The sequence below is a fragment of the Schistocerca piceifrons genome, chromosome 2, assembly GCF_021461385.2.
Source record: "Schistocerca piceifrons isolate TAMUIC-IGC-003096 chromosome 2, iqSchPice1.1, whole genome shotgun sequence".
Classification (NCBI taxonomy): domain Eukaryota; kingdom Metazoa; phylum Arthropoda; class Insecta; order Orthoptera; family Acrididae; genus Schistocerca; species Schistocerca piceifrons.
In genome coordinates this window covers 841,842,420-841,862,653 of record NC_060139.1, presented here as the reverse complement: position 1 = coordinate 841,862,653, position 20,234 = coordinate 841,842,420, and the positions used below count along the sequence as shown (strand labels likewise).

General features: G+C 37.9%; 1 protein-coding gene across 3 annotated transcripts in view; it reads left to right on the top strand.

Annotated features, from left to right (window-relative positions):
* The window catches only part of LOC124776354 (mucin-5AC), a 98,079-nt gene that overhangs the window by 3,838 nt on the left and 74,007 nt on the right, over positions 1-20,234 (top strand). For all 3 annotated transcript variants that reach the window (XM_047251305.1, XM_047251303.1, XM_047251304.1), the window contains 6 exons: positions 9,777-9,868; positions 9,994-10,135; positions 10,325-10,483; positions 10,743-10,845; positions 13,803-14,032; positions 14,118-14,233. In XM_047251305.1, coding sequence (XP_047107261.1) covers positions 9,809-9,868; positions 9,994-10,135; positions 10,325-10,483; positions 10,743-10,845; positions 13,803-14,032; positions 14,118-14,233 — 810 coding nt within the window. In that variant the 5' untranslated portion in view covers positions 9,777-9,808. The remainder of the gene's footprint in view (positions 1-9,776; positions 9,869-9,993; positions 10,136-10,324; positions 10,484-10,742; positions 10,846-13,802; positions 14,033-14,117; positions 14,234-20,234) is intronic.

Here is a 20,234-nt window from a genome sequence, read left to right as displayed (position 1 = left end):
TAGTGACGATTGCGCATAGAATACCGTGAAAGTGAAAAACAAAAAAATCCTTTCCGATCTCAATAAATTGCTGATATAGAGTAATTCAGTAAAATGTAAATGTTTTCCCATATCTCTGCTTCTGTCAAAACAAGAAATTGCAGATTTTATTGATACTGGAAATAAATTTAATCTTGGACTTATACTCGAGCGGATTGATAAAAGATTAATATTCCAAGCTAAGCGCTTTGCGTGTAAGTGTTTTTTCCCTCCCCAGATGTACGAGGTTAGAAAGACCCATACGAGACACGTTGAGCTCATGATTGCATGTTAAACACCGTAAAGTGACATTTCAGTCGCAACAGTGCAGACTGAAGTGTCAAAATACTCTTGAAAGAAATATAATTTTCATTGAAATGTAGTAAAATTACGAAAATAAACAGTAAATCACCCGTTCAATTAGTAATGGGGTTTAGAACTGCACATACAGTAATCACAAACCAGCTGAGCTGTAGTCTGCACATTTTAAGACTTTCAGAGGTCTCTGGGGACACAGTCAAAGTGTTGTTTTTTCACTTACTTTTGGAACATTATTTCCATCTTATATACAACAAAGGGTTAAACGGAAAACGCGGGAAACAAGAAATAATTTATATAAGATGCAAATAATATTGTACACAGATTTTATGAGAAATTTATATAGGAAATGTAGCAAAATATTCAGGCCCCCTGTTTTTGTATGAATTTTCATTGTAAGTCAAATAGAACAACATGAAAGATTTGTTTACATTATGTTCGATTACGTTTAAATAGGCCGTCTCTAACATAGTTGGTGTCCCCCCCCCCAGCCACCATAGTGCACCCCTATCCTAAGAATTTTTCAACGTGAGCGGTAGTAGAGATCCAAAAACACGTGTAAACTTCAACAAATGTTTGTATAGAAGTGAACAACCATCTGAAGATGAACCTCTTGGTCTCAGACCTGCAATGTTGCTATTTGTGGAAATAAATAGCATTATAAATACTGGCTTCTTGCTGTTTTCTTCTTTGCGAGAAATTGACCTGTATTTTGCATACAGCAACAATTCTGATATATCAGTTTTTGACAAAATGGTATGAATATTTTTCTTACACATGCAGCCTATGAAGTATGCAGTGGGATACTAGAGGCACCAATTATCTTCCCTATTGTGCATAACTTTCATGACTTTACCCAAATCCTCACTCTGAAACCATTCTCTTTATGCTCAACCTCTTTCAGCTCATTATGGATATGACTAGCCTTAGTTGTTGTATTTCCTGCCATGTTTCTTCTGTTCAAAACTCCTTCCATTATACATACTATATGAATAGTGTAGGCCTTTGTGTTAATCACTACCACTTTGTTTTCATTCTCATTCATCTGACATCTGTAGCAGGATAAAAAGCTTGTAAAACTTTCATGAGGCATTATGTTCAACAGCTATATTCAACTATGTTTTTCCTGCGTGTCTGCTAATGTCATCTTCACATTTATTGTTGTCTTCCCATATGAAAGAATCAGGCAAAGAATTGTCTTTGTGTATCTACTCTCTGAACCCAGGTTACATGCCCCACGTATCTCAATTTCAATTTCAGTGTGGCCGTTATTACGTCCTCCATTCTATTTCCTGGTTCATTTATTTCCGTAATTCCTACTCTAGATATCACTGTTGGTCCTAAACTACCCTTAGTTTTTGAATGGTTTTTACATTAAAAATATATGTCTCACTTTTATGAATCAGACCCCTATCTCTGGACCTTTTTAGAAACACGAGAAGCTTAGTTTTGAAAGCTCTATCTGATTTGTTAAAGGCACTCATTTGTGTTTACCTTTCTGTTTATTTATCTTTCTATACATCCAGTTGCGCTCAATGTATGAAATACAAAAATAAATGAACCTGTTTTTGTGATTTAATTAATTTGTACTGTTTTCAGTGTTTTGACTATTTGTTGTCATTTTTGGAATCGATTTTCATTCCTGTTTTCAAACTCTCTCTCACTCCCTCTCTCTCTCTCTCTCTCTCTCTCTCTCTCTCTCTCTCTCTCTCTCTCTCTCCCCCCCTCCCTCCCTCCCTCCCTCCCTCCCCCTCAGATTATTCCCTTTTGCATTAGAACCTCATTCTGCAAAATGAGTGTGTTTAAGACACGTTGTTCCAATACATTGCCTTCGTCTTTTCCCCAGTTTATGAATCTGGAAACTTTCTACAAGTTTTCTGAGAATAATTGTGATGTGTAAGTTCCATAATTCCTTGCCTTACTACTATTTAGTTTTTGAATTTCCCAATATCCTGATCAAGTCTAATGTTAGCTGTATCATTTATTTATATGTCTCCTTCAGTATACTGACATGTATTAAATCAGTGCGATGTTTTCAAGGCTGTGTAGATCTCGATGAAACAAGAGTCAGAAGTTTCCAAAATCAGTGAGCCCCATACAAATTTTCTCATACACAGTGCTCTATTCTGTAATTTTGTTTGCTTATAATGGTAACTTGTTTCTTTATTTGTAAATTTCAGAAAGGTCACTGATTTGGCTACTTTTTTTTTTTACTCCCTTGTCCCCATTCTTGTGAAGTAGAATAATTCCAGCACTTTTCCAGTTTTGGGGACGGTCTTTCTTGGCAGACTTTCTGTAAAAATTTTTGAGTCAGTTAACTTACCTATATCAGACATTGGCTTTGACCCATGACATAATGATGAGCCATATCTTTTCATAAGATAGGGGGAACAGAACTCGTACAGTATTTTGGATTTATATTTGTAGAATGAAGGGTATGGTGTGACAGACTGACCCGTAGATTGCTTCAAAGTCTAGATTAGTTTTGGAAGTGGCAGGTTGTCAATAGCACGCCAGTGAATATGTCAGGAGGGTAGCTGTAATTTTTGTTACAGTGCATGTTTTACACGTGTTAGAATTAGATGGGTTGTGTAAGTTGTTTTTCTATTATTTTCCTCCAGCTTAAACTATTTGTGTTACATCTCCATCTTCAGGCTTATTGTCATTTTTCTTTCCTCAAGTAGCTTTATACAGGTCATCTGATGTTACCTCTGGAATGTTGTTATTTCCATAATTGGCTGCCAATTTTTCTGGTTCAAAGAAATGTTGTTAATTGCCTCACCATCTTGAATGATGTAATATCTATTGAACAAGCTTTTTTCCACTCCATACTGAAACTTTTTTGTTTCTCTCAACAAATTCTTGTTGTTCCCTTGCAGATGGTCTTGGTTTACAATTTGTTTTGATTTGGTATATTCTTTTGTGTTTCTAGTTTGGTTCCCCCGAACACTAAGCCTCCCTTTAATAAATGGTGTCTTCCATTTGATATTTACTTTTGGTTTGCTTTCTTTGCACATGCAGAACTGTTGACAAATTTACTTTTGTCAGCTAAATGCCTCTTCATTCTGTACTTGAATAACCTTCATTTTCTAAGAGATTAACATAGTTGCTTAATGTATTGCTGCATACCTATCTATTTTTTATAAGATGTGTTTCTGACCTACTGTCTGTTGAGTCTGAATCTGTCTAGTATTTTACATATTGTGCCCTGTGCATGTTGTGAACATTCATTCATTCATTGTGTTCCATATTCCCATCAAGAAAGGCAACCTCTGGGGATGGGGAATGAGTAGAAGTATGTCATAATAAAGGAAAACAAAGTAAAGAATCTTAATCTGTACTTTTGTTTACAACTAATGAACCTATCAGTGTTTCACAATTGCTAAATGTGTATCGTAATTGGGTACATGTCGTGATCTTCTCCTCCTCCTTCTCCTCCTCCTGCTGCTGCTGCTGCTGCTGCTGCTGCTCACACTTGCTGTCCATCTCCTCCTCTTCCCTCCTCCTCTCTGTCCATCTTCTCTTCCTCCCTCTGTGTCTGACCTTGAGCCTTGTTTATTGTTACTGGTAAAAAATATTGATTGGGAATTGAAATCACTTAAAGTAAATGGGTAAATCAGCTGGGATAAGAGACATCTCCTGCAGCTGGATCTTTGAGGATGGTAGCTTGAATTACAGTATATCACGTAGTTTTAATCTGTGAACAGGTAGGATTACCAAGTATAGGATGTAGTAGCGTTGTAATTGTAATCTGATAAGCCATAAATATAACTTCCCTGTTTTCTATGAAAACTGACTGAGGAAGAAACACCACTTAGTTGTGTGTACAGTATTTGTTTAAAACTATTTGTAACGAGAAAGAATGTATACCAGAGAAACAACTTGGCTTATTATTTCCAGTTCCCAGCAGCTGTAGTTAAAATTGACTGTGGGAAAGAAAATGAAACTGCGGCTCTGTCAAGAAGCACACTGTTGGGCAAGCAATGTTTAGTATTCCTTAGGTTGCTGTTAAATTCAACAGATGACACTCCAGTACATGTATAAAAACACGCAGATGTTTGAATGCAATGTTAACAAAAGTTCAGAGCAGTCATTGAATAACTTTAGGTGAGTTAAGATTTCGAGCAAGTGAAGGATTGCATTTTTATTTATATAATCCATCTCTAAACTGCTTGGTGCTGTCCATGCTTATGCCACTTTAATGTTCACTAAGTAAATTAAAGAAAGCTGCTACACTGAGAAAACCTACTGCCTCATCAGTTATCTTTAACGGCAGATGATGTGTTGGTTACAAGGCAATTTTTCAGATACAGCATTTACCAACGTTTGTAAGTATTGAGGCTTTTTTACAGTAGCTGCCTATTTAACATGCAACTGTACACCTAAGTTCCACATAGGTTATAGAAATTTTCAGTTTTGAATCTAGATATTCAGATAATTTGTAGGAAGAGTGGGTAGTGAAGTAGGTTTCTAGTTTTCTTTTGAATTCCCAATTTATTGCTTTGTTGGATGGGGAGATATGAAATGGAGGCAACAAAGAAAATAAGAGCTGATGAGTGGCTTCTGATTATAATGGATTTTCCGAGAGAAGTGAGGGTAGTCTTGTGAAATGGACGTACTAGATAAGGAAAGAAATAAATGACAGGAGGATGAACGTTAAAGTATCAGTGGAAAGGAGTTTTGAGATACTGCAGCTCAGCAAGTAGATTGCAGCCAACTGTAGAAAAAAGAGGAATTTGAATTGTAACTGCAGTCACAGCTGTATGGTCCACAGTGGTACAGCAAGAAGTGGATATGAAGAGATTATGAAAAGGCTAGGGTAGTGGAAATGAGAGAAATGGATTGACTGGAAATTTCTTGCACAACAAAGAAGAAGGAAGTAAGGCAACATGTAATGACTGTAATTAGGAAAGGAAATCTGTTGTGCATTCTACTGCCTTTAACAGGGAACCAAATAATGACTCGCTGATTTAAAGATGAGAACTCAGAATCTTAAGTGACCACTCACTGCTAGTAATGATTCTTAGAGCCAGGGGAGAACGAAGGAGCACACAAAGAGAGGAGAGAAAAACAAAGCAACTGGAAACAGAAAGAGGAAAAAAAATTGAGAAAAGTATCAAAAATTATAGGGAATGAGATACCTATTGGTGCAACCATAAGAGGAATGGAAGTTAAAGACAACTATTGTTGAAGCTACAGTATCAGAGGTTAAAGAACCAGCGACATTTAAATATGAAAGCAGATACCGTGAGTCAGCAAAGGATGAGATGAGCAGAAGAGTGAAGGAAATGGGCGGGGGGAGGAAGGAGGGAAGAAGTTATGGAGGAAAAGAGAAAAAGGAATGAAAAAAAGTACTGTATAGCTTGTTGAAGGGAAAGAAGAAAGGTGTGAGTGAAAACCCTACTGTACTGGATGTCAGTGGAAGAGGATAAATGATGATAAGAAATTGAAAGTGATGTGTAAAGACCTTTTACCTCGAAATGGGATAGCTGATAGCTGAGGAAAAGAGGTGTAATGAAAAGATCCATAACAACCAAAGAAAAGAAGCTGAAAAGGAACTGACATGGGCTGCATGGAATCAGCAGTGGGCAGTATCAAAGAAAGAAAGGTACTGGGTGTAGATCAGATGTCAGTAGTAGAAGTAATATAAAACAAAATGAATTTTAACCCTTAGTTTTCACAGCTGTCATGGATAACATAACCCACAAGCTGACAGTGTTGCAGATCAAAATAAGTTAATGATCTTTGATGACAACCTGATGATCTGGGGAATAGGGAATGACGGCCCTGTTGTTTGGTTCCTTTATGTCCCAAACCAACCAATCTGGGGGAATAGAAAGATTAATTTCAGCCGTAATTAAAGGCTTGGGCAGAGACGGTAGGACTATATGATGTGGAAATTAGTATGAGGAAAAATGAGCTCATGCTTGTGACCAGTAAGATGATGAAGACTTGTCCCAGTATTTGTGGCAGAAAGAAAATGGTCGAACTCTGTAACTTCAGTTATTTCGGATGTGTATTGGAAAAAAGTGGAAGAAGAAATAATAAGTACGTCATTGAAGAATAGTAGCAAGCAGTAGTAACAGTGGGGGGGGGGGGGGGGGGGGAGAGGAAGGGGGGTTGTCAGGAGATTGTTGTAGAACCAAGGTGTTCCACAGAGTACCATGTGAATAGTATATAAGTCCTACTATGGGCTTGTCCAGACCTATGATGCTGGAAACTGGACAATTAAGAAAAGGCTTTAAGCAAGAAACAAGAATGTGAAATGAAATTTCATACAAGCATAGTAGCTTCAACAACATTTGAAAGAATAATAAATGAAGAAATCAAGGAGATAGTAAGGGATGTAACCTTGAAAGAGTGGGTAGGATCAACAAGGCTAGTGTGGGAAGGACAGAAGAGAATCATGTGATGAATATGAAGGAAGATGCATGACTCGCTGCTCCAAGGCATAAGACCGAGGGACAAATGGTTGAAAAGAGTGGAGGAGAGTATTTGGAGTACTGGAACACTGTGGTAGCTGAGCAGTGGTAGGAGATAGGGGAAATGAAGCAGCTTATGTGGACGTTGTACCTAACCAGCGGTTGTAAATTGTTGTGCTCCTGCTGCTGCTGATGGTGATTCAGCTGAAACAAATTCTTATTGCCAATAACAAAAACCATTAAGGAGTAAATGTATTGGGAAATTTGTGTCAGAATTAAAAGATCTTTAAAAAGGATTCTCCAAGCTGTGCACTTACGTGCTTTACGCAGTGCTCTTACTGCTGGCTTGAGTCGAGCACTTCAAAAATGTCCTAAATAAACCAATACTCAAGGCTTTTGTCAACATACTTGATACCAAAAAGTATTACAAAGTGGATTTCTACTGTCAAATTAAGCATAATATGTTTATTGTGTGGTAAAATGTAGTCAGTATATGTTTTAGTTCCATTCAGCTCTTAAAATCCCACATTTTTTAACGTGATGCTGAAAGTCTGTGTTTGTTAAGAACAAACATGTTCATTTTTGGTAAATTGTGTTAAAATGGTATCATACCCAAAGTTTGTCCACTGAAGAATTGTTATTTGTATTTTATCATGATATTACATTAAGTGATGATTGTCATCAGGTAGTGGGAGTTACTTTCATATATCAGTTGTAATTTTTAACAGAGGTCTTCTGTGCCACTATCAGAATGTGAGCAACTTGAACATAGATCTGATTTGTCTCCCCTTTACTTTTAAAACTGATGTTGCTACTGAGATTTATTCAGTCTCTGTTAAATGTTTTTTTTATATTAATGTTTACAATAAATGCTATGCCTAAGTTTCCTCCAGGTTATGTTCCTTGGTGGCAATACCACCACTCCAGTGCAACAGAGTAATGAAATTTCGTTCATAATGGTTGAAATTGTATTTCACTGTGAACCTTGGGTTTGCTGTAACAGCAGTTTAATATTTTGCACAAAAAACTAAATGTTGTTAAGCCAAAATAAAAAGGGGTGTTACGGGGAATGGATTGTGTGAAATGTACATTCTGAACAAAAAGAAAGGATTTTCATTTTAAAAATGTAGAGAAATCATTTTGTCATTTATTCTCAGTATGTGCTTCATGTTTAAAACAAGAAGTCCTGGCCGTCCCCCCCCCCCCCTTCCCCCTCCTCCCATTTTTATACGAAAATACTTTTTGATGTAAGTTGTTAATCGATAATTCAAAAAGTATGTTAATCACAAACAATTTTTTTTTTAAATGTGATAAGTACTTTTATATTCACATAATCCTCAAAGTTTATTTGTAACTTGAAACTTACATTAAATGTGCATCCATTTGAAATGGATTTTTTTATGCATTGTACGGTTTTTAATTTTCTGATTTCTCTTCTTTCTGTGAATTAATAGTTCGTCTGTTTCCCACTGGTTTGCACTGCTAACTGTGTTATGGCATTTTCTGGACTTGTCTGATCAACAAAGTCTTTTCCTCTTCTTTTTTTTCCTAGTGTATTGCATTGCTGATTTTGATCTCTGAACTCTTGTATTTTTAATCGTTCACTTCAAATTTCTTTCAAAGGAATTTGTTTCTGAATGTGTAGAAGTCACAGGTTCTTCTTATTAAGTATATATAAAATTAGTTCATGTCCTTACCACTGTCATCCACAAACCATGTAAGGTACTTTTACTTACATATAACTACAGTCATACTCTGCAAACCACCTTGAATTGTATATCAGAGGGTACTTACTGTTACACCACACATTAGGTTCCTTCACTTTCCATTTGAGTATGGAGCGCAGAAAGAATGATTGCTTAATTGGTGGAATTACACTAATCTTGTCTTCACTGCCCCTTTGGGAGCAATTTAGAAGGGGCTAGTATATTCCTAAGTGCCCCATTTAAAGTTGGTTCTTGAAATTTTGTAGGTAGCCGTTGAGGAGAGTTGACACCTTATTTTCAGTCATCTGCCAGTTGAGGTTTACAGCATTTGTGTAATGCTTTCCTGTGAGGAAGTGTAGCTTGTGACCATTCATGCTGCCCTTTGTATCTTTTCTGTATTCTCTGTTAGTTCCATTTGGCTGGAGTTTTATTTATGTCGGGAAGAATGGATGTCTTTTGCTTTTCAGGTTCTTAGTCTACCAGTTAGCTTTTATATTATTATTTTGTTAACCCCTCCCCCCCCCCCCCCCCCCCCTCTTACCCTCTGCCCTAAGTAGTTGTGATGATTTGCATGTACTGTTTTCTGTGAAATTCCTATTTCAGCAATGTGTATGTCTCTGTAAGAGCCAACTGGCTAAATATTGTAACCAAGTGGTGTATGAAAGTTCTAATAGAAATGTTTTGTTGCATTGTAACACACTGTAACATGCTCGAAAGTTAGATTGGAAGTTCTCGCTGCTACGTGCGTTGATGGGAATTTAGATAATTGATTTATATATAGTAATTTGTTTCCAATTTTCTTGAGACCTACTGAGTAATTTCTATAAGTTCCTTGAACTGACTGAAGCTCTGCCTATTTTTTCAATAAAATAGTGTGACAGGTTGAATTTTTTCTGTTAGAACATCATTTGCTACTTTTGCTTTCCTTGGTCTGTGGAATTGTGTGTCTTTCTTCAAGTGGAATCTGATCTGTTGCATTCACAAGTTGGGTATTAACCATTTGTTTCCCAGTAAATATTGTTGTATCCTTCATGACTGTGGAGCTGTTTCAGTTTCTTAAAATTTGATCCTCTAATAATAGTTTCGCAGACTAGATTTGATGTAGGGTAATTACTGAGTTTAAAAAGTTTGTTTAGGTGAAATGTGGGAGATTTTAATGACAGTGTGCACTCTTAACATCATAGTGTCATATTAATCTTTCCTGCTGTTTTAGTTGTAACCTGATCTTGTTATAAAGCTTAATTATAATTTCATAGTAAGAGTACTTTTGTGTTTGTATGTGTTATACATAGGCTTGTCTTCCTCTATGCAGGATGTAAATCATAACAGTACTAAGTTCTCTTAATGGACTTGCTCTCAAAACCAGTGATGAAGTCAATGGAAACGGTGAGGGCGAACCCAACTGTGAGTACAATCTGTTTAAGCCATTACCACTGAAAATATTTTCTCTTGAATATTATCAAATAAAAAAAGTAGTATTTTGTGAAGCACATTATAATTCAGAAGTGTAATCTTATAATTTTCTATAGTCTCAGACGACTGGCCAGCTCCGTACTATTACTTCAGCTGTTGGTCATGCCCAGACGAGGGTTCTGACTTCCGGAACCTCTATAGCACATTCAGCAAATTCATCACTAATTGGTCAGGCGACACAGGGGACCTTAAAACAAGGTGAAAAGTTTATTTTTGTATTTGCACTAAAATGTGATTGATTGTAATTTTTGCTAATTTAAGTATGTACCAAAATTAACAAAAAATCCTGAGTTTGTTCACAATTTGTGACAATAATAAAACATTATGTGTATGCATCCTTTGTTCTATACCTTATTCTTTCTCTGATTCTCTGAAAACTGATTTCAGTGAGTGTACCTCGGACTAACGTGGTGACAACATGTTCGGCCAATAATACTATCACACTCACGCAAAGTGCATCCTCCATGATGAGTCCTCGTCCCCATGTGACAGTGGCATCTGCTGTGGCTGTAAATGCTACAACAGCGTCGTATCATGTCCCCCGAGGTAATACGTTATTTCTTGTTCAGGTATTTCTGAGTCGGTATCTTCGTGGGAAGTGTTTAAGATTGTCTGTTTAATTAGTGATCCTTGCGAATACAGTGTACATATATATTTAAAGAAGAATCATGGGTCGATGGCTGTTCAGGCATTGTTCAGTGTCTCTTCACAGCAGGAGTAAAATCTTGAATACTGATCTCAGATTATTATTCTGAAAGTACACTATGCTGAATCAGTGTAAAAGAAAATACTGTTTTGTTTTTAGGAGCTGCAGCTGTGGCTAACATTGCAGCACCTCGTTCTGCAGTGGCTACGCCAATAGTAAGAGCTACTACACTGCAGACAGCTGGTTCAACCCATTCAACAAGGTATATCCAAAGTATATAGCCTGGTAAAACTCTCAAGTTCTTTTATTTTGTACAGAGAACTTTAGTATAAAATACTGCGAAAATTTTAAAAAATCAGTTTTTCGGAAAGCAGTGACATGGGTATTATATTGTTGCACTCGAGCTGAATAGGACAAGAAAACCTATTTTATTAGTATGCAATGGGATACCACCATGAAAAGGAGAAAAGGTGTATGGGGGCGTGTCACATGTGCAAAATTGTTGCTGCAGGTAGCTACTGTGTGCTGTAAAATAATTTAAAAATGTATTTTTTCTGTTATGAATTGTTCAGAAGTAACAAATAATTGGTTTCATGTTTTTGAAGCAGTACTGGCTCTAAGTACCATGACTGCACGTGAGTTGCGATTTTCTCTGAAACATGATATAGGTATTTTTGCCATAGAACTTCTCACACATTATTTGTTCATTTAGAACCCAGCTTTTCAATAATTGTTATTCTCGTACCAGTTACTTTTCTCCATTTTTTCCCCTTTTTTAACTCAGAAATGGTAAGATAGATACTGCGTATAGGAGAATTAGAGACCTTTGGAGAAAAGAGAACCACTTGTATGAATATCAAGAGCTCAGATGGAAACCCAGTTCTAAGCAAAGGAGGGAAAGCAGAAAGGTGGAAGGAGTATATAGAGGGTCTATACAAGGGCGATGTACATGAGGACAATATTATGGAAATGGAAGAAGATGTAGATGAAGATGAAATGGGAGATACGATACTGCGTGAAGAGTTTGACAGAGCACTGAAAGACCTGAGTCGAAACAAGGCCCCCGGAGTAGACAACATTCCATTAGAACTACTGACAGCCTTGGGAGAGCAAGTCCTGACAAAACTCTACGATCTGGTGAGCAAGATGTATGAGACAGGCGAAATACCCACAGACTTCAAGAAGAATATAATAATTCCAATCCCAAAGAAAGCAGGTGTTGACAGATGTGAAAATTACCGAACTATCAGTTTACTATGTCACAGCTGCAAAATACTAACGCGAATTCTTTACAGACGAATGGAAAAACTTGTAGAAGTGGACCTCGGGGAAGATCAGTTTGGATTCCGTAGAAATGTTGGAACACGTGAGGCAATACTGACCTTACGACTTATCTTAGAAGAAAGATTAAGGAAAGGCAACCCTACGTTTCTAGCATTTGTAGACTTAGAGAAAGCTTTTGACAATGTTGCTTGGAATACTCTCTTTCAAATTCTGAAGGTGGCGAGTGTAAAATACAGGGAGTGAAAGGCTATTTACAATTTGTACAGAAAGCAGATGGCAGTTACAAGAGTTGAGGGGTATGAAAGGGAAGCAGTGGTTGGGAAGGGAGTGAGACAGGGTTGTAGCCTCTCCCCGATGTTATTCAATCTGTATACTGAGCAAGCAGTAAAGGAAACAAAAGAAAAATTTGGAGTAGTTATTAAAATCCATGGGAGAAGAAATAAAAACTTTGAGGTTCACCGATGACATTGTAATTCTGTCAGAGACAGCAAAGGACTTGGAAGAGCAGTTGAACGGAATGGACAGTGTTTTGAAAAGAGGGTATAAGATGAACATCAACAAAAGCAAAATGAGGATAATGGAATGTAGTCGAATTAAGTCGGGTGATGCTGAGGGAATTAGATTAGGAAATGAGACACTTAAAGTAGTGAAGGAGTTTTTCTATTTGGGGAACAAAATAACTGATGATGGTCGAAGTAGAGAGGATTTAAAATGTAGACTGGCAATGGCAAGCAATGCGTTTCTGAAGAAGAGAAATTTGTAAACATCGAGCATTGATTTAAGTGTCAGGAAGTTGTTTCTGAAAGTATTTGTATGGAGTATAGCCATGTATGGAAGTGAAACGTGGACGATAAATAGTTTAGACAAGAAGAGAATAGAAGCTTTTGAAATGTGGTGCTACAGAAGAATGCTGAAGATTAGATGGGTAGATCACATATCTAATGAGGAGGTATTGAATAGAATTCGGGAGAAGAGGAGTATGTGGCACAACTTAACTAGAAGAAGGGATCGGTTGGTAGGACATGTTCTGAGTCATCTAGGGACCACCAATTTAGTATTGGAGGGCAGCGTGGAGGGTAAAAATCATAGAGGGAGACAAAGAGATGAATACACTAAGCAGATCCAGAAGGATGTAGGCTGCAGTAAGTACTGGGAGACGAAGAAGCTTGCACAGGATAGAGGAGCATGGAGAGCTGCATCAAACCAATCTCAGGACTGAAGACAACAACAACAACAACAACTCAGAAATGGTCACAGTCAGTGACAGCCAGTATCTTCACGAGAAAAGTAACATCAGAATTTTCTTGTTATAACCATATGGCAGTTAGTAAAGATCGATATTTTGGTAATTTCAGAGTTCAAAAGATACAAGGTGCAAAGGAAAGCTACCACCAAATCCCAAAAGCTGATTGGTTTGAATCTGGTTGGTAACATGCAATTTTGTTTATGTTGGGTTTGTGTAGAAGGTGCTTGACTTGTTAAACAGTGGTGTCTGTCTGTGGAATGTTCTATTTGCAGTTGTGTGAATTGCATATTTCTTCTTTCTCATTGCTGTGCTGTGATATTGGGTTGGATGATGAGTATATTGGTGAAATACCAGAATTTTATTAGAGCGGAGATTATGCTAGTTTATTATTTCATAGCTTTCCTAAATCACTTTGTAGGTGAATTACACAATGGTTTCTTCATCAAACAGCAGCTCAATTTCTTCTTCCATTTTGTTGTTGGTCCTGAAAAAATGCTCTCATGTTCGGAGCACACCTGTAAAAAGAGGCCGTTAATTCCTTTAACAGCAAGAAACAAATTAACTGTTTTGCGCGTTACTCGCTATTTTTAATATAAAGGACATAACACCTAACAGGGAACTTCACGCAAGACTATATTGGCAATTACTAACATCACAATGTGGAATTTTCTGACACCATTTCTTTGCAGTTTTGTTTCAGGAATCAGAGCAATGAACCCTGGCTCATTAGTTACAAGAGCTGGTAGTCCTGCAGCTTCAGTGGTGACTGGTACAATGTGGCTTGGTGGGACTACTGTTCAGACAACTACCATAACAACACCGAAATCAGTGTCACCTCGACCACTGCTAACAACCACGAGGGCATCTTCAATTACAACTATACCTACATACACACAAGGTCGCCAGACATCTGTTACAGGTAACACAAACACACCAACTTGGAAACATTATTATTGCGTCTAATATCAAACTTTCGAAACAACTTAAATTATTTTTGTTTACAGTTACTACCAGACCTGTTGCACCTCCAGGTAATAGGACACAGGCAGAATCACCACGTCCGCAGATCTTGCAGACAGCGGGTCAGAAACCATTAACTGTATCTCAGGCAGGAACCCAGGTAAGGTCTGGAAATGTTTGTTTGGTAGTCGTGATAGTACAAATGGTTTTATTCATTGTATAGCAGCATAAAAAGTGCATGTGGCCTTTTCTTTCAGCAAGTAAGTGCTATAAAACTTTCTTCTCAGAGTTGAAATGTGGATAGATTTCGACGTTACTGCAAGAATTAAAGCAGTTGTTGAGACAGTGATTTCCCATTCAGGTGGTGTTGGATTCAGATCCTGACATGACCATCTGGATATGTTTATCAAATCAGTTAAGACAAATGGCAGGATGCTTTCTTCAAAAATGACAACTAATTTCCTCTTCTATCCATTTTGCATCAGACTTGTGCTCAGTCTCATATGATAAAATAACATCTAGTTGACACTGTAAAAGTGTGACAATCTGACTGGAAAATCTAATTGTCTTAGAAAATACAATCAACCATGTCTTAATACTAAGTGTTACTTAAGGCTTTCATGACAGATTACATTGCTTGTCTGAAAAAGGGAAGCACCCAGAAGACTTAGTCAGATGTCAGTTTAACTTCGTACATTTACGTACAGTGGGCAAGTATGTAGATGATTGGAATTGCGATTCTCTGTGACACGTAGAACAGCCGTCAGTGTGTATTAGTGATGTTTTTGTGTTTTCCCAAGCCTGGTAGGTTACATAAGGGGCATAGTGTCAGTTGTTGTATGATTTCTTTGAAGGACACAAAGGTGCCACGTAGTTCTGAGAGGTAGCATTATGAGCACCTGACAGAGATTGAAAGGGATCTCACTGTGGGTCTCCGTTTGCCCAGCTGGTCGAATCGTGCACTATCCAGACATTCAGATGTGACTGTGGCGTGATGTTGGACTGCACAGGAACATGAGTGCAGGTGAACTCATCAGGGTTCTGGTTGGCCATGTCTGACCACTAGAAGGGAGAATTGCAGTATTGTGCACTAAGCATATTGTAACCCCTTCACATTTGTGTCTGCCATCTGAGAACAAGTAATGGAGTCCCTGTAACAGTATGTCAACCTGCACCTGTGGAGAATAGTGTCAGCCAATCTAGGGAATAACTGTCCACTGTGTTGGGTGCCACTAATGCCACAACACACAGTAATTCATTTGGACTGGTACCATGACTGGGGAGCATGGACTGCTGACGAATGGCATCTCTTTATGTTCAGTGACAAATCATACTTCTGGACTACTCTCGATGAGTGTGGAGGTGACGTTGGGGGAGAGCTCATCTTCCAGTATTGTGGAAAGGAACAGTGATATTACTTCTAAGGTCGTGGTATGGTGAAGAACCATTAGATGTGCCTTCAGATCATATCTGGCAGTAGTTGAAGGAAATCCTGGCAGCACAGCGGTGCGTCATGGACATTCTGTCTCTTCATGTATTCTCTCTCTTGCGACAGTGTTGTGGGGACATTTTTAATAGGATGGTGCCCGTTCCCACAAGCACATGCCTATGAACTCCCTTTGTGATGTTGTCGCATGCTTATGGCGAATGAGATCCCCAGATCTGTCCCCAAAAGAGCGTGAGAGACCAGCTCGGATGTCGACTCCGTCCCAGTGCAGGTCCAGGCTATCGAAGATCAGTTAAAACAGTTATGAGCGAACGAGTTGTGGGCGAGCTTTCCTCAGAAGAGGATACAGTGGCTTTTGATATCTATCTCAACTGAATCGGTGCATGCATTAAATTTGACTCAGTTTTGTAATCACTGGCATAGCATTACATACCCTCTCAATTTGCTGTGCCTGGCAACTAGTGCATGTCAGACAATGTGCTGGGTGCTACAGAAAAGTGAATAACAGAAAGGAGTGGGCGTCTTGCTGCCATATGTCAGCAGTGCATCTTTGAAAACGGGGAGAGTAGTGAAGAAATATGACTTAAATGCATTTTCTATCTGCCAAAGAAACGTGGAGCTCTACTAGGCACTGCTAAAGATAATTTTGGTTTGAGAATTTCTGTGACTGATAAATTCCCTGTAGCTATAAGAAGTCTTACAATGGGCAGGATTGTTGTACTGTGGAATACAGATGGGTTGAACATGGATTATGTATGCTGTGGCTGTGAATTGTCTCAGTACAGAGCACAGAGTGACCTACAAAGGTAATAACATTTTCTCGTTGATTTCTTCATACTGAAACAATGTAATAAAAGAAGCTGTTGAACTGTGCGACCCTGTAAATATCTTGAACAGATCTTCACATTACCTACTTAGCACAGCGTGGACTCCAGCACTGTAAATGTTGGTCATGGTGACCACAGCAATGGTGACTTACATATTCGAACAGCTGTGGTGAGGAGGTTGCCTCATCATCAGACCTGTAGTTTTAGCAGAGGCAGCTGGGATGGATTGGCGGCAATGCACGGGAGGAATGACAGCCTTGTGCGTGCGTGCGTGCGCACGCCAAAGCAGTGTCATCCAGCAGGTAGCATGGTAGCTCAGTCCTTGACAAACCAGGAATATTTCAGTACTGGCATTGAATTTGGTGCCTTCACACCTGTGCATTTCCCACTCAGACTGGTGTGTGTGTATATATAGGATGCTGTGTTGGTACCTTAGTTTTTTCTACATCACGTGATAATGTCAGTTAGTTGCACCAATGTAATATTTTGGAGATTACACAACAATATCAGAAGTTAAGCGGAGAACAATTTCTATGTATCTTAATAGGCTTTAAGAGTAATAGTGATCGAGACATTTCCATGTATGAAAACTATGGCTTAGTGGGAACATCCCTGAATATTTGGAAAGATTTGTGCTATGTAGCTATCAACTTTATTTTATTAAGTTTTTGGGTAAACAGGAGAATGTATTCTTGTTTGTAAGTGCAAAATTTATGGTATTTCCAGGCAAATTTTTAATAGCAGTTGCACAGTTTTGTGTAATATGCATGAGTTTTCTTACTGTCAGTAACAGGTAATGTAGCAGTGTGTTAATTCAATTTATTGTTTATATTGTAAGCTGAAAAAACAGAAACACTAGAAGTGCATATGGGAGAGGATTAACTATGGTTGCCGCTGACCTCTACGTTGCTGCCAACGTGAAATCGTGTATTATTTTGTTTGAATGTCTTCAGTTGAGATGGTGTACTATTACTATGTAGTTAGTAACATTGTGAATGACAGAATTACGTGACACTAAGGCCCTGGATTTGCATTAAGTGGGAGTCTAGTTTACACAGTTTCCCTCAGTCATGTCGCGATTGGTACTTTTGAAAGGTAACGGTCGTTTTCCTTCTCCATCCTCATCCTCCATCAGTCATCTCAATCTCAATGACCTTGTTGTTGATGGACATTAAACTTGTATTTATCTCCCTTCCTCTTCATTTAAGAAATTTTGGTAGAGGGACTTAAACTGCAAATGTTATGTGATTGTATTTATCTTTGGTTCCAGAAACCACTCTAAACATTGCGTGTAAGTGTTAGAATTTTGCAGAAATGGCCACTCCAGTAGATATATTTGAGAAAAAAAATGATACTTTGTTTACGGAGACAGTTGTTGGTTTGTTGTAAGGAACAATTTTTCATTTTTGACACAATCACCTTTTTTATGATGCTATCATCAGTTTCAGCCTTCAAAGGCCATCTCCAGATGCTACAATAGAGAACAGAAAAGCTTAAATTAAGGTCTGCAGCAAGTGCAATTATTTTCACTAGGTCTACTTGTGGGCTTAATAAAGTCTACTGACATGCATATGGTTCATATCTGTGGTGCATTTGATGAACTAATGTTCCCACATTGTCAACTAAACATAAAATCAGAAATCAGGAAATTACATATTTGAAAACAGATGTAGCTTTCCTTCCCTACTGTAGATATGTTTAAAATCAGTGTGTTATGTTACAGCATAAAAAATAATTTGTTAATTCCTTCCTAAAGGTAGAAAGAGATGTACGTTGGAGAAAGTTGGAAAGGAGGTGCAGGAGTTCTTCAGACTCCAGTTTGAGATGGACCCTCTTGCAACTGCTGCAAGGATGAGGAAAGATAACTATTATGATTTTGAAATTAAAAAGCACATTCAGTTAGGAACTTTAGTATTTGAATAATAGTTCAGTTTCAGGAACACATTTTCTTGCAGTCTGTAACAGCAGTTTTATTGTCCAGATTCTAAGTAAAATTTTAGTCTTCATGTAAATTGATGTATCATGTAATCAAAAATGTAAGGAATCCACACACTATAATTTTTTCCCCTTAATATTTTAGTAGATTTATCAATTACCTATGAATGTTGTAGCAGTTGGCCACTCTCCAAACCGAGCAGTCTCTGCTATGATTGTTGAAAAGCGTGTTATTACCCGCATAGTTAAACGTTATTTCATGCAAAATAACACTGAAATATTTAGAAGAGTCTAGTATACTGCCACTTCTTTGTTTAATTAACTCTATTTTCGGTATGTCTAATACTTTAATGACTTTGCTAGTACCCCGCAGTTGCTTGTATAAATCAGTGTGTGCTATTCAGTTCAAACCCCCCACCCTGCTCCCTCCCTTCCAAAAACACTTCACCCTGTTCTTAACTGAGGCTGTTGTTTTCGAGTGTTGTCATAAGTTACGGGATTGTTGTTTATTTAAATTTCTTTTCTTCACTACATTTCATGAGATTGTCTAATGTGAAACTAATAATCTTGATTGCTTACCCTTCCCATCTGTCAGCTGTCTAGTTTTCTAATTTCTTTGCTGGGTCAGATTCACGAGTGTAATGGAAATTAGAGAGTTCAAATTATACACAACAGCATTAAATGAAAACGATAGTGGCCTTGATTGTACCCGAGAAGACATTTATTTTGTGAGTAATGCCGTAGATTAATATTAGTAATTTATTCATCTAGCGATCATTTTACAGTTATAAAGTATTTGTCAGCTTAAAACAAGGAAAGACATAAGTCATGTACTGGTATTGGAATATTCACACATTCTTGATGAGGAAGGGACAGGTGGTCTGCTGTGGTTTTGCCGAAGGAACTGCCCTGACATTTGCCTGAAGTGAAGTGGTAACACTATGCAAAACTTGAGTCAGGATGGCTGGACAGACTCTGCTATCCTTTAAAGTCTGAGGCCAGTCTCTTAACAAATGCGCTTCAGAATTTCGTCATGTCTCCATTACCATTCTTTTATTTTTGTATGTACTGGGACAAGCTAGCCATTTAATATGAAAAATAATTGGACACTGTCAATTTAATCTCCTGTGTATATACCTAATTTATGTGATGACTGTGCAGCTTTAAGGTATAAAAGAGAGACTGCTGTCTAAACTTGTAGCCATTCTGGTGCAGCCTACTATATCTGTTTCTTGTACTTGAAGAACTGAATAATCATACAGAGCAAGGTCTGCCAAAACCAGTAACTTTTGCAGCTCCATGTAGCCTGCTGTTGCTGATTAACTGCTATGAAATTAAAAGGCCTTTTACATAGTACCAAAGTTGGATGTTCTCTGAATGTGTAAATCATTTTGTAAATTTGCGCATGGTGCACTAAGTATAAAGCTGCTCGTCAGGAGAGAGGCTGAGCTTACTTTTTTGAAACCTTACACTCATAATTAATTTGTTTAGTTCAGTGATGTCTTCCATATTCAAATGACTTTGTTGCTAATGCCATATTAACTATTATTTATTTATTCATTATTAATTCCTTTAGCTCCTTATGTGAAGCAAAGGGATGCAACCAAGGATCGCCATCTTGTTCTATCTCCTAGTATTTTCACTTCTTCCTATCCTATTCCTTGCTGTTGGCCTTCTGCTTCAGCTGATCGTCTCCACATGATTTTGGGCCTGCCTTGTCCCCGTCTACCCTGTGGGATTCAATAGAGTGTTTCCTATGCAATACGTTCATTTGGTCAGCTAAGTGTATGTCCTAACCATCTCCACTTCCTGCTTCTTATTTGCAACTCAATTGGCTTCTAGCTGGTTCTTTCCCAATGTGTTTCATTAGAGACAACATTTGGCCACCGTAACCCCAGGATATTGCTCAGACATTTGTTGTTGAATGTCTGCAGCCTATGGATTAGCTTCGC